The 14,399-nt window shown below is 43.8% G+C and overlaps 1 protein-coding gene across 1 annotated transcript in view; it reads left to right on the forward strand.

Moving 5' to 3' along the window:
- The window catches only part of LOC144115609 (cytochrome c oxidase assembly protein COX18, mitochondrial), a 29,472-nt gene extending 18,494 nt beyond the window's left edge, over positions 1–10,978 (forward strand). The window contains exon 5 of the mRNA XM_077650030.1: positions 10,220–10,978. Within this exon, the coding sequence (XP_077506156.1) occupies positions 10,220–10,405 (186 nt within the window). The 3' untranslated portion in view covers positions 10,406–10,978. The remainder of the gene's footprint in view (positions 1–10,219) is intronic.
- The last annotated feature ends 3,421 nt before the right edge of the window (positions 10,979–14,399 follow it).

Consider the following 14,399-nt stretch of genomic DNA (forward strand, 5'->3'; position numbering starts at 1 on the left):
CTCTGGGTTTCGTCATATTTGGTTATAGTTGAGGTGTACAGAGTCGATCACACTTGTCTAGAGTGCTCGGGGGTGCCATCCGGCGGAAATGAAGCGAAATTCTAAAGTAGGTGTTGACTTTCACTGATAATAATTGCGCTGGAGCAGCCCAATAGACATGTGAACTGCACAGGCACCAGCACCTTACCCCCAGGAAAGCAGCTGCAATAAGATTTAACTTAATTTCCTCCACAGCACACCGTTCGAGCGCTCTAGACAAGTGTGATCGACTCTGTACAGCTGTCGTGGGCAGGACTTGCTTGCTCCTGTCTTATCCCCTTGTTGGGCTCCGTGGTGGGTGGCTGGCACTGACCGAAAAACAAAATTTTTTTTATGGCTCCCCTCCTTTCCAAATCTGATCGCTCTCTAAAAAGAGGGCGAAACGATGAAGACTTTTTTCAAAAAATAAAAGTGTCATTCCCAAAATTTCATGTTATTCATAGCAAAGCTGAAGAACAACAAGCATCACTTATTTCCCCATTCCTGGTAGCAAAGTGCCTGACAGATACCTTGGGCTTTGGGTACAAGGTATCAAAAATGGCCAGCGGCGATTTACTGCTCGAACTATGTGACACCGTACAGCACTCAAAACTTGCAAACATTGTATCGATAGGGGAGATTCCTGTCTCCATCATGCCACACCAATCTTTAAACATAGTCCAAGGCGTCATATCTGAAATTGATTTTGTTCATCTCTCTGAAAAAGAAATGCTTGAAGGCCTCACCGACCAAGATGTCGTAAATGTTCAGCGGATAAAGATCCGGAAGAATAACAAGGAAATAGACACGAAACACCTGATCCTCACTTTCAACACCAACACACTACCTGAAAGCATTGAAATCGGCTACCTGAAAATAAATGTAAGGCCATATATACCCAACCCATGCAGATGTTTCAATTTCCAGAGGTTCCGCCGCGGCTCATAGAGTTGTCGAGGCTTCAAAACTTGCGCGAAATGCCCTTCAAAGGACCACCAATCAGGTGAATGTGTTGCTGCCCCACGGTGTGCAAATTGTGAAGGAGACCATGCTGCATACTCCAGGGCTTGTCCGTCCTGGAAGAAAGAAAAAGAAATAATTATTCTGAAAACTACTGAAAAAATTTCTTTCAAGGCAGCAAGAAGGCGATACACTGAAACAAACAGATTCTCCTTCACTGCGAAAACAAACTTCGCCGATGTGGTGCGTGGGCGCGGCACACCACACCAGGCTTCAGTACCTGCCCAGGCCACATGCAGTGAGCCTGTGGCGGGTCACCCACGCCCCCGGGTGGAGTAGCTAACACTACTGCACCAACGCCAAAAGAGGCCATGCAGACCTCCGGGTCAGCGGGCCTCAATACCTCTTCCCACAGGTCGAGGTCTAACTCATAAGTCAGCATGCGTTCTGCACGGTCGTCCAGCGCCTCTGCAGAGGCGATGGACACGACCCAAGGCAGCCCGGTGCCGTCCTCGTCGGATGGACGGCAGAGCTCCTTAGATCGGTCAAAAAACTTGGAGCCCCGAGTCACGGGGCCAAATACAAGTTAATCTAGTTTTATCTTCAAAGACACACAACATTAAGATGGCTTTCACAATACACTGGAACTGCAGAGGACTCGTAAGTAACTATAACGACATAAAAGACATTTTAAACACAATTTCTCCTGTTGCTTTATTTGTACAAGAAACCAATTTGGGTCCTCAGCACACAAAGGTGCTAAAGAAATATACTGTATTCCGCTGTGACCGAGAGAGGCGAGCAGACTCTCGGGAGGCGTAGCCATCATTGTGCAACCTGGAGTAGCAGCTCGCGAGCTCAAACTTAAAACTAAACTCGAAGCTGTAACAGCCACTGTGGCTGCTTACAAAACCGTTACACTTTGTTCCATATATCTTCAACCACACAATAAAGTAACACAGCATGATTCAGAGAACCTTTTAGAACAGCTACCGGAGCCATACTTGGTAGTTGGAGGTTTTAATGCACACTTTTTTCTTGAGGCAGTGAGAAAACTGATAGCAGAGGTCAGGTCATAGACGATTTTATACTGTCCAACAATGTTTGTTTATTGAACACCGGTAAACTTACTTATTGCTCTCCTAGTTCAGGAAAAATGAGCGTTTTAGATTTGTCTTTTAGCTCTCCATCAGTTTTTAGCGATTTTTAATGGGATGTTTTAGACAACCACTTTGGAAGCGATCAGCTCCCTGTTAAAATCTGCCTGTCATCCCCACCATCAGTCACCCCGACAAAACCATGGCATTGGAAGCTCAATTTAGCAGACTGGCAACTTTTTAAAATAGACGCCACGTTAGAAAATATTGCGCTAGAAAATCTTAATGTCAATGAAATAAATGAAAAGTTCACAAATTATATTCTTCAGGGTGTCTACCAACCGGGAAAACCGTGAAAACCGGGAATTCTCAGGGAATTTAAATAATCTGAAAAAACTCGGGTGATTTGTGCTTATATCAGGGAAAATTAGCTGCACTTCTACATAAAAGGAACTTAAGTCGCGATAATGCTTCCTTGTGTAAACAATGCGGACTGGCATTGCACGGATTGTCCAGTGCGGTGTTACGCGTCCTCTCCTCAGCGACCGCTGGCCTCCAACATTGTGCTGTCAAGTGGAGCATCCCAGCAAGGCGGCAAAAAGCTTTGCGGCGCCAGCGACGCTTCTAATTTCGAAGCGTACTGCGTTGAAAGCGGACACTTTCCCGCGCTGTAGCAGACGGCAGAGTGCGCACTTCCTACGGTTCGCACATGCGCTGTTCAACGGCCGGCGGCCTCCCCTTGTTTTCTTGTGTTTCCGAGTGGACAGCTCCAACAAGGCGGCAGAAAACGTTGTGAGAACTTGCGATGGTCTCAAATGAACTCTTCCTCCCTGTGCATCTCCTTAATGGAAGCGTCCATTTCTGCCGCAGGGGGTGCACGCACACGATGCAGGCGGCGCAGCTTTGGGAGAGAGGGAAATAGTTTCGCACCTTTTCGCGACCTGCTGACGCTAGCAAAGCAATGAATTCTGACCTTACTTAGCTACGCCGGTTTGAACAGACTTAGTTTTAATGCCTGCTGTGGTGCCGCAGGCAAGCTTTGTGCGATGTGTCAAGCATGATGGCCTTCAAGTGCACTTTCGTTCAGGACTGGACGAATGTGAGACATTGCGAGTTTGCAGCCTGGATGAGGCCCGCTGAAAGTAACCCAAATGCAGCGTACTGTGCTCTATGCAGAAAGCAGTTTTCGCTCAGCAACGTGAGAAGAAGAGCGGTGACAAGTCACGCTGAAAGTAAGAAGCACCAACTGGCCATTACAGGAGCCGGGACACCCTCTGTAGCCTCATTTTTGACACCCCTGACTACCGTTGTGACCAATGCCGGGACACCCTCTGTAGCCTCATTTTTGACACCGCCGACCACCGTTGTGACCAATGCCGGGCCAGTGCCGTCAGTTTCTGCGCATCCTTCAAGTGCAAACTACCGCGACGGACGTCCAACCCAATCATACAGCAAAGGATATCTTTCAGCATGACTTTGAGGTTATAAATGCTGAAGTGATGTGGTGCCTCAACGCTGTTATGACGCACACATCACTTTGTGCTGCCGCGTCATCGGCTTCTCTGATCCCTTTGATGTTCCCATCATCAGCTACAGCCAAGGAAATGCAGCTTTGCAAAGACAAGGCAGGATATACTATTGTCTATGGCCTCGCACCTTTCTTCAAGGAGAACCTCATGTCAGAAGTAAGCCAAGCCTCCCACCTCGTCGTGGCGTTTGATGAATCATTAAACAAAGTTGCACAAAAAGAGAAAATGGACGTGTTGGTTCGCTTTTGGTCAGAAGCAGAGCAGAGCGTGAAAATGCGCTACTTGACGTCATGCTTTCTGGGGCGCACACGGGCGGAAGAATTGGTGTCCGTTTTTAAAACTTCCATAGATGGACTCTTCCGATCAAAAATTCTTCAGTTCTCAATAGATGGGCCAAATGTAAATATAAAATTTCTCCGTGCGATCAAACAAGAACTTTGTGAATCCAGCGACGGTCGTCGTATTCTCGAAGTTGGTAGCTGTGGCCTTCATGTTGTGAATAGTGCTTTCAAAACTGGACACGCGGCAACAGGTTGGCAATTCGTGGAATTTCTTTGTGCTTTGTACAACTTATTCAAATGTGTACTGCCTGCCGCGCTGAATACGCACGCATAACCGGCAGTAACATTTACCCTATGAAGTTTTGCACTGTGCAGTGGCTTGAAAATGTTCGTGTGATTTCAAGAGCTATTGAGGTTCTGCCGTACCTAAAAGTGTGCGTCGAGTCGTGTCGAAACGAGAACAACCGACCGACCCGCTTCAGTTACTGCGTGGTCGAAACAGCCATTCGCAATCCTCTGCTGTCTGTAAAGCTAACCTTTATGCTTGGCATCGCGGAGGAACTGCAGCCGTTCCTGGCTCAGTCCCAGACCGATTCGGCTATGCTTCCATTTCTTGGCGCAGCATTGGATAACCTTCTACGATCACTAATGAGTAGAATAGCAAAGAAAGAAGTAATAATGGTGGCAGACAGTCCGTTGAAGTTGATCAAGGTTGGACATGGACCTTACTGAGAACGTAGTTGCGACGCCCAAGGTTGACCTTCGGTTTGCTACTAAGAATGCACTCTGAAAGGCCCCGAAACTTTCAGATTTGGCTATCCTGGGGTTCAGAAGGGACTGCGCCACTTTCGTGAAGAACTGCGCCAAAAAGATTGCGGAGAGGTCGCCGTTGAGGTTCAAGCTGGCAAGGGGATCGTCATCTCTGGATCCCGCATGCGCACTGATTCCCGCTCTTGGGGAACGGCACCAATGGATGACAGGTACAGAAGCTGACCGGGCGATGCGGTCCTACAAGCATGTATGCTCCTTAGCCTCGACGCAAGCGGCAATGAAAAATTTCAATAGGAGCATGCATCGGCTGGATGCCCTTCGGGCAGGCATCTGTGGTTCGAACAAAGAACTGTTCACATTTGTGAAGGTGATTCTGTCTCTTACGCACGGAATTGCGTCTCGAGCGGGGATTTTTTATTGACAAGGAATGCCTTGTTGAAAATCAGAAGGAGCAATCTTTGGTCGCCCAGCGAATCGTGTATGACGCCTTAATGTCGGCAGGAGGAGTTGCCAACGTTCAGCTGACCAAGAGGATGCTCCAAATGGTCCATGGGGCGAACGCACGGTGGAAAGAGGAGCTGGAGAGGACGAGAGCAGAAAGGGCCGATGCACTGAGGAAGGAACGAGAAAGGAAGCATGCCACCGCTTCTGTGAAAGAGCTTGAGCTGAAAAACGGAGCCTTATCCAAACGAAAATAAACTCTCCAAAGCAGTGAAACAACACTGAAGCGTTGTGCACGAACTTGAGGCTGACTTTCCAGTGTTACTTTGAGGTTTGTCGCTCTTTCACTTATACAGACTAAGGTTTCTATAATCTGCAGTTTGTCTGAATAGACTTGCCGAGAGAGAATCGCACTTGTGACGCTAAAGTTCAGGTCCCACACCATTGCGGTTACTATCAGTAGATAGAAATACCTTATATTTGAAAATATTTGTTTCCGCATGCATCTTCCTTTTAGTTCATATTTCAAAATGTTCAATTTGATTCGCAGTTTGTTTTAGCATTTTTTCGAAGATATTCGATTTGTTCTGCATTTTGCTAATCTCTCACCTTTTTTTAAAATTAAATAAACACTACTCCTTACTATTAAAATAGGATTAAATCGTTGTTTTTGTTTTTTAACATGCTTACTGGAGAGTGATACCATCAGGTGGCTTTGTGTCAGCTTGTTTTCGCATAAAACAAGTACTGTGTCACTCAGGGAATTATACAGATGCACTCAGGGAAAACCTGGAAAACTCCGGGAATTTGGAAACGTCAACTTGGTAGAGACCCTGAATCTTGCTGCCGCACACTTGGCTATCCCTTAATCTTCAGGAATAGTATGACGCAACCATAAAGTGTGGTGGACACGAGATTGCTAAGGAGCAAAAAACAACAAAATAAAGCTTGGGGTATATTTTGCAGATACCCCACACAGGAGAAACTTATAAAGTTTAAGAAAAGCAAGAGCCAAAGCTCGGTACATGCATCGCAATGCCAAAAAAGCATCATGGCAGAGCTTCGTTTCTTCCATAAACAGCCAAATCACATCGAAAAAAATGTGGGAGGCAGTACACAAACTATTAGATGGTTGCTACTCCCCGTTCACGGTCCCTCTTGTGACAGCCCCTGGTGTAGAGACAAATATAAAAGACCAGGCAGATATATTAGGTGAACATTTTTCGTATGTATCTAGTTCCTCTCACTATACAGAGTCATTTTGAAAACACAAAAACACAGCTGAAAAACACACTGCTGACAACAGGCAGTGCTCTCGAAGCATATAATAGCCAAATTACACGAGAAGAGCTTAACAGCACACTTTCTTCCGGTAAACAGACTGCACCAGGACCAGATGAAATTCATTACAAAATGCTCGCCCATCTATCTGAACCCACTGTAGACTCACTTCTGAAATTTTTTAACAAAATATGGGTATCAGGAGAGATACCGGAGGCTTGGAAAGAAGCCATTATTGTACCATTGTTGAAGTCGGGAAAAGTACCTACCTCCCCTGGCAATTACAGGCCTATGGCCCTAACAAGCGTACTTGCCAAATCCTTTGAAAGCGTCCTTAAAATTAGATTAATGTTTCTATTACATTCAAGAGAACGGCGTGCCTCAGAGGTGCATTTTAAGCATGACACTTTTTATAGTAAAAATGAATTCCCCAGCAAAAATAATTCCAATCATGTATTCAATAGTCTATGTTGACGATCTCCAGATTGCTTTCACATCCTCTAGCGTTAAATCGTGTGAGAGGTAAATGCAGTGGACAGTAAATAAACTAACAACATGGGCAGATAAAAATAATTTCAAGTTTTCTATGCAAAAGTCAGTAGCTGTTCTGTTCTCGCTTAGAAGAGGACTGCACACTGATCCTTCCCTGTATCTAAATGAAGTCACACTACCAGTTAAAGATGAGCACAAAGTTCTAGGAATAATTTATGTCAAAAAGCTCACATTCCTACCACACATAAACACCCTCAAAAAGAAAGCTTCTCTATCTCTGAATATACTAAAGTACTCTCACGAAAACATTGGGGTTCTGATAGGACTTGTCTTTTACAAATTCATCGCTCAGTAGTACGCTCTACATTAGATTATGGATGCATAGTTTATGGATCAGAGAGGCAATCGTACCTTAAATGGCTGGATCCAGTACATAATTTAGGTGTGCGTCTTTCCATCGGTGCATACAGGACGTCGCCCATAAACAGTCTTTATGTGGAAACCAACGAACCATCACTTAAAGGTGCACTAAAATGGAATCTGATCTCGTCTTTTTACCGTGGGAACTCGATCTACATGTTCCGGGCATTTTTAGAAACTTTGAATTATTGTCCTGTGCGGCTGATTGCCCTAATTAAATTGGATTAAGCGTCCCGGCTCCCGCCTTCTTTTTTTTAACTCAACGCGGTAGGTAGGAGGAGTCAACCAACGCGTCAGCCAGTCCCGTGGCGGCTTGCCGCTCTGCCATCAGCGGAGTGATACATAAATCGAATAGTCCACGTGTAGTATTTTTATTTCCGTGGGCCTACTTTGCGGTGATATTGTCTGTGTCTGAAGCTGTTTATTCACAGAAGCCTAAAAAAACAAAATAAAATCGAAAGGGAAGCTGCCACTGGACTGGCTGAAAGGTACTCCACGCTTTGGTTGACTCCGCCTACCTACTGCGCTGAGTTAAAAAAAAAGGCAGGAGTAGGGATGTTTAATCCGATTTAATTGGGGCAGTCGGCCGCACAGGACAATAATTCAAAGTTTCTAAGAGTGCCTGAAACGTGCAGATAGAGTTTCCGTGGTAAAAAGACAAGTTCAGATTCTTCTTTAGTGCGCCTTTAAGATGGAAGAACCATGATCACATGCTTGTACATTTTAAAAATCCGTTCCCTGCCCAAACACCTATGTGACCCCATAGTCACAAAGTGCCCATCTAGAATACTGTTTAACAACAAACTGCTAGCTATAAGGCCACTCCTCCTGCGTTTTGAAGAGATGTGCCAAAAACTTGGCGTACTAGGTATATTACCTGGCATTGCTCAAAGATGAGATACACTGCCTCCATGGTACAATTTTCCTGCGATCTGTGACTTCACTCTTACCCAGTTCCATAAAAAACAAACTCCACAACAACACATAATACAAGAATTCTTTGCCCTCGAAGAAAAATACAGTAGTTTTACAGAATTTTATACTGATGGATCGAAAACAGATAGTTGCGTAGGAAGTGCAGTGGTGCAAGGGAATTCGGAGGAAATAGTACGACTACCGCAGTGTTTATTCATCTTCGCTGCAGAATGCTACGCAATGTGTGTGGCCATAGAAAAAGTACTAAGCGAGAACCTCAAAAACGCTATTATTTACGGACTCCTTAAGTGTACTTACATCTCTCCATTCTAAAAATGCAAGCACCCCTCTGCTTGGTTACATCATACACAACATAGTAACTGCCACAGCTCAAGGACAAAATGTAAAGCTGTGCTGGGCCCCGAGCCACGTGGGAATAAAAGGCAATGAGTGAGCAGATTTGTGCGCTACTCAAGCTCATGGCAAAGAAATAAAAAAAAGTAAATATACCCTTTAAGGGTTGCATAAAGTCAGTACAACAGAAGTTAAGGAAAAAATGGCAGACGGCTTGGAACAATGAAGTGAACAACAAACTGCATCTGGTAAAGCCAGTCCTATGTGAATGGAAGTCATGTTTGCACCAAGAGTGTTTCATTGAAGTTATTTAATGTCGTCTCCGTATAGGCCATACGCGCATCACACACAATTTTCTATTGACAAAAGAAGACAAACCGGTTTGTGAAAAATGTGGAGATGACCTAACAATTAATCACATTTTACACTCATGCACAAAACTTGATAAACTTAGGAAAAAATATTTTACTGAGTTTTATAATGAACACATCCCTTACACCCAGTGTTGCTTTTGAGTGAAGATGAAATTGTTGACACAATTTGTGTTTTTAGCTTTTTAAGAGAAGCAGGTTTTCTCAGCAAACTGTAAATCTTTACCCACTGATTCACTTCATTTTTTGGTACACCTCAGCCACCTTCTCATTAATGAGAGGAAGGCTGAGACTTTGTTTTACTGGTTGGGAGGCTCAAAATCCTTGCACAGCCAAGGATGCCTGCTGAGACTGTCCAAACTTGTTTAAAGCTCTTATATTAACCATTCATATCTTCCTTTATCATTAGGTAATGCAAAACAATGTTTTATGCCGCCTACACCATCTATAATTTCCCTTACCTTGAATTTGGTGCATGTGCCATAAAACACAACACAACACCTAAACCTTAGCGCTTCTGCACAATAGGTGTGACAAAACTTATTGTACCCTCCTAAATTTAGGCTGATGTCGTACAGCTAATTAACTTTTCTTTCTAATTGAACTGGAGCATGAAATTATCCATTTTCATTCAGCAGTTGCTCTGGAGCTCCCCACATTTGAGGTTATTTGCAGTTGCAGCTTCATCACTTCATCACTCACAGCAATGGGCAGTCAAGAAAATGCATCAACATTTGATCATTCTTGTGCACTTTGGTGTGTCATCTCAGACTGCTGAATTGTCTCTCTGCTGAATTGTCTATGTCTCTCTTTTGGCTTTGCAATATTCAGTAGGTGGGTAAGTTTTGGTGGCCAGGTAACAATTAGAATATCGGCGTCAGGGTGGGACACAAAATGTCTACTCACTAGTCCAACTGCTGGAGTCTTCTTGTCTGTTGTGCTGAATTTTTGTTCATGCTTCATGCATGTATATGCATAAGAGCCTAATGTATGTGGCTGTCATTGGTTGACACCTGCCTGTCTTATTTGGCACAGTTTGCACACGTTTTCACCAGTAATTTTTGCACCAGTTTTACTGGTATGCAGTTGTGGAAACCATTTCATTTAGTTCATAATGAAGGCAAGCTGGGTATGAATTGAGCCCTTTCTTCTGTTTCTAGTGCAACTGATGGTTCGCGTTGCACCCTGGGTGAAGACTGAGTGCCCTGGCAGTGTCTGAGATTCAAGCTCCTTGAACTCACTGCAATAATAGGGGTGCAGCTACGCTTTCATTCTCTTTCTTCGTCTAGGATGTGGCCCTCTACTGGTTTTGTTCAAGCGGCTTTGCTCTGGGCCAGAACATGCTGATGGCAGCACCAAGGTTCCGTCGGGCCTGCTCCATTCCCGTCACAGCGTCCGAGAGCCAAACACCCTTCAAAGACGTTGCCTGTCGTCTGCGAGAGCGGCTGGATGCAGCCTTCAGGACAGGCTCTTGATGTCCTTAGCATGCAGTAGCTGACATTAGCAAGTTTAAGTGAATTTGTCAGAGTTGTATCAGGAACAGCAGATGTGCACTACAAGCACGTGAAAGTGCGGCAGTGCTGTCTTCCAAAATAGAATGTGTGGTGCTGCCTCCTGGAGTCGCTGAAGATTATATTAGCAACATGTGTCTTCTGTTCAGTCTGAACCTTGTTAAGTTATATCTGTCCAGAGTTTTGGAGGTCTGCTTTTGTTTGAGCCTTCGTTTTGCTCTACTACGGTTGGCATAATGGGCTTCAGATAGTACAGGGTAGTGAAGTTCATTTTCCCATCTGAGGCTCACTTCATAAGATTCCCCCCCCCCCCCCCCCATTTTTTTTAAGACATAGATAAAAAAAGTGCTGTAGCATTAGCTTCCCCCCTCCCCCATTTTTTTTTTTACTCTCTTGACAAAAAAAAAGGCATTTTAATCACTTTTTATTTGTTGGTGCACGTGTGTATAGCTTTTACATGTGCTGTCTGTTAAGAGCTCTGACGTTTGTGATCTGGAGTAGATATGAAATAAAATATGAAGTCCAAGAAAAAGACTGAACTGAAGATGTTTGAATCATTTTTCTTTGCCACACAGTACAATGTGTGGAGTGTGCTGGCCTGAGGACTTTGAGCTCCCTAAACTGTGCTGCAGCTAAGGGGTGGAGAAAACCTTAAATTTGGCAAAAATTTTAGTCGCGGATGGGCGAGTCTTAATCCAAGGCCCCTGTGGCTGCTGCAGCAGCCTTGGCATTCTATCAGTTTTCGCTGCTTTTCCAGGCTCTTGCTAGACAGTGCTGCCTCCTACTGCTCTGTTGTAGCATTCTGTATTTCTGTATTCTGTTGTGAAGCGGTAGTAATGCAGCTCTGTGTCAAGGGCATTGTGGACTCAAGTGCAAGCAGCACTGGCATCAAATAGGAGAAAATGTCTCCCTTGCCACATCCAACCAACCCAGTTCTAAACTGAAAGCGCACCATTTTGTGAACAGTGAAGCAACAATGTAAAGTACACCCGCCAGCAGACAGAGGCACACCAACACAATGCTTAAAGGAATTCTGAACAAAAAATTTTGCCGTAGAGATTTCTGGCCCAAATGCTAACTATGGCACTGAGAGTGACCAAAACAATGCTCTTTTGAAACAGATATGAGCAGAAATTAATTCCTATAATAATAACCAGCATTTCGCAGAGACGGTTCTGGTAGCGTCATCTCACACCTGCCAGAGGAATGAGCAGGCAGGGGTTCCTGAACTGCACACTGCCAAGCCAGCTTGCCTACGGCGCTTTAGAAGAGGGCAGGCTTGTCATCATGTGGGCCAGCTCATAGGCAGGTGTGCATTGAGTACGGCCTGGCGGCTGCTCACAAATCTTCCAAAGTACAGCCATCCACTAAAAAATAACCATGAATGTATACTTGAGTAATCTTACGTTACGAGTGACAATCTGACACTTTCTCACTATTTCCAGATTTTTATTCAGTATTCCTTTAATGACTAAATTTTAAGACGAGATTAAATCATGAAACACCATAAGAAAAGACAAAAAAAAAAGGGTATTGAATGCACTGCTCAAGATATCCTTGTTTTCACTTCTTTCAAGAAGGTGCTTAAGAGCACTCTGAATGATGCTCTTTGTGCATGGAAAGAGAGAGTAAAGGTTTGTGGGAACATATTTACTGAAATGGCACAAGGCTGGTTGTTTGGCAAGAGTGAAAAGTCGATCCTCAAAATCTCTCTTCATAGGTTGCACTTCGCCAAAGTTAGTGCCAGAAATGTGGCTCCACATTTTGAGCATCGCTGAGTGCATTAGTGAAACTGACCAACTGTTGAACAAGTCCACTTCTGATCTTGCTACTTCATTCGTAGGAAGGAAAGAGTTTGTGGTAGGGTATGGTATAATATATAGGGTTTAATGTCCCAGAGCTACATATCCAGGGGCTGTGAGAAACGTGTTTGAAGGCTCCAGAATCATTTGTACCACCTGGGTTTCTTTAACATGCAATGACATTGCACACACACAGGCATTTTTCCAAAGTCCCAGAAGGAAAGTTTGTGGAAACATGCTGAAGTTCCCTTTCATTCTTTACAGGGGCCAATAGCTTAGCAAAGCATGTTACAACATTAAGGGAGAAAGGATTTTGCCTGACGTTCTAGAATTAATTTTCAGTGCATCCCTCTTCACGTGAGTGCATGTCATTTGCTTAACTTGGCTGTTAGCACATTGTTTTTTGTTAAATAAAGTGTTTGTGATATTTAATTAACAATGTTTCTCTCCTTAGTGCACCTTGTCGCATAAAAGTGGTGCCAATTGTGATAGTGGAACAATGGCAGTTCACAGCGTGGTGATGTGCATTTGTGCCTTTATATGCATTCATGTGTAACAAAACCATGTATGTATATATTGGCATGAGTGATTCAACAGCTCTAAAGGCATGAAGGCAAAGATGGCAGTTGCTTCATTTAATGAAAAATTACTTTCCTGGCACATTTATTTTTAACTGCCTCTGCCAGAGAGAAATTCATATTGTCTTCACTTGTTTCCAGCATTTGAATTTATGAATGGAAATGAGTGTGCACTAATTAAAAATATATCTTTGAAGATATCCCACAGGCTTTTCTTGCACAAGCACTCCAGGATTGGGCACTTTGGACACCTTGTTTTCCATTGCACCCAAAAATGTTAGGGTCCTTAAAAATTAGTTGTTTTGAGTTAATAGTCACATCGGATCCCTTGGAGTCTGTCCCTCCAAGGGAGACAGGGGACTCCAAGGGGTGTGATGTGACTATCGCAACAAAAGAGCTTTCAAAATACCAAGAGGCACCATTTTAAAACAGTGAAAGCTGCAAACTGGAACCGAAACTCAGTCCGTGGCCTGGGATGATTCTTCAAGTAACGAAGTGATGTCACAAACATTACAAGAAATTTAACACTGATAACGATGACTCTTCTCACAAAATGCTTGAAACAGCCTAATACAAGCCACAAAACTTTGTTAGTGAAGCACGGAGCAGGTATTAGTGTGCGGGGAAGGTTATTTGCAACATCAAAAATTCAGTGTTGTCCATAGACATAATCTGAACTGAGGCCATGAAAATGGCAAAGTTTAAAATCGACTCAGAATGAAACGTTGCATGGGTGCCAGATTTGGTGGAAGTAATCAGGAATGAGAGAAAAACCTGCAGTACAAGTTTCATTAGAATATGGTAACCTTGAAAACCCACAAGCTGCCTTTTAAGTTATTTATGCATTAAAACTAGTTTAACCTTACCTTCTACACAGTTTCCAGTGCTACATTTTATGCTTCCAATGACTTTTAATTATTTTCTTTTTAACATGGCTTTGCCACAACTGTGGCCAACCTTTTTCTTTTAAGGACCATATAACACTTTTGTGGCTGATTAGTGTGCTCCAAATGGTTCATCAGCAGCTCCTAAGATCATTGCAAAATAATTCTATAATTTGGTGCAATCAAACTAGAGTCACTCCAGTGCTAAAATTTAGTTTACAAGCAGGAAACTAGGTAAGTTGCAGTCACTGCTGACTACACTGGGTGAAACCTATTGCACATATGCCCAAAAGGTATTATTCGGCAAATTTTCTTTTACTTCGAAAATACATGTTTAATGTAACATACCATCAGATATGAAATGCACAGCATACGATAAGCGAGCGTGTCTCGCTAGTCTACATGGTCCATGCTAGCATTATTTTCTGCAAATAAGGTACTGCGCAGCAACATACATATATATATGAGGCACTCTGTCATGCAGCTTGTGAAGTAGAGCCGATGACTGACCTCACTTTATTACTTCAAGGCTACAGCAGGGCCGGATTAAGAAAAATGGGGGCCCTGGGCTAATGCGCATGCAGGCCCCCGCCCCAATTTCCCTATACTGACCCCCCCCCCCCCCCCCACCTCCTATCGCCTGCTACACTACTGGAAATATGCTGTTTCATTTTAATTCCACCAAATTAAAAAT

This window comes from Amblyomma americanum, chromosome 1 (assembly GCF_052857255.1).
Source record: "Amblyomma americanum isolate KBUSLIRL-KWMA chromosome 1, ASM5285725v1, whole genome shotgun sequence".
Classification (NCBI taxonomy): Eukaryota; Metazoa; Arthropoda; class Arachnida; order Ixodida; family Ixodidae; genus Amblyomma; species Amblyomma americanum.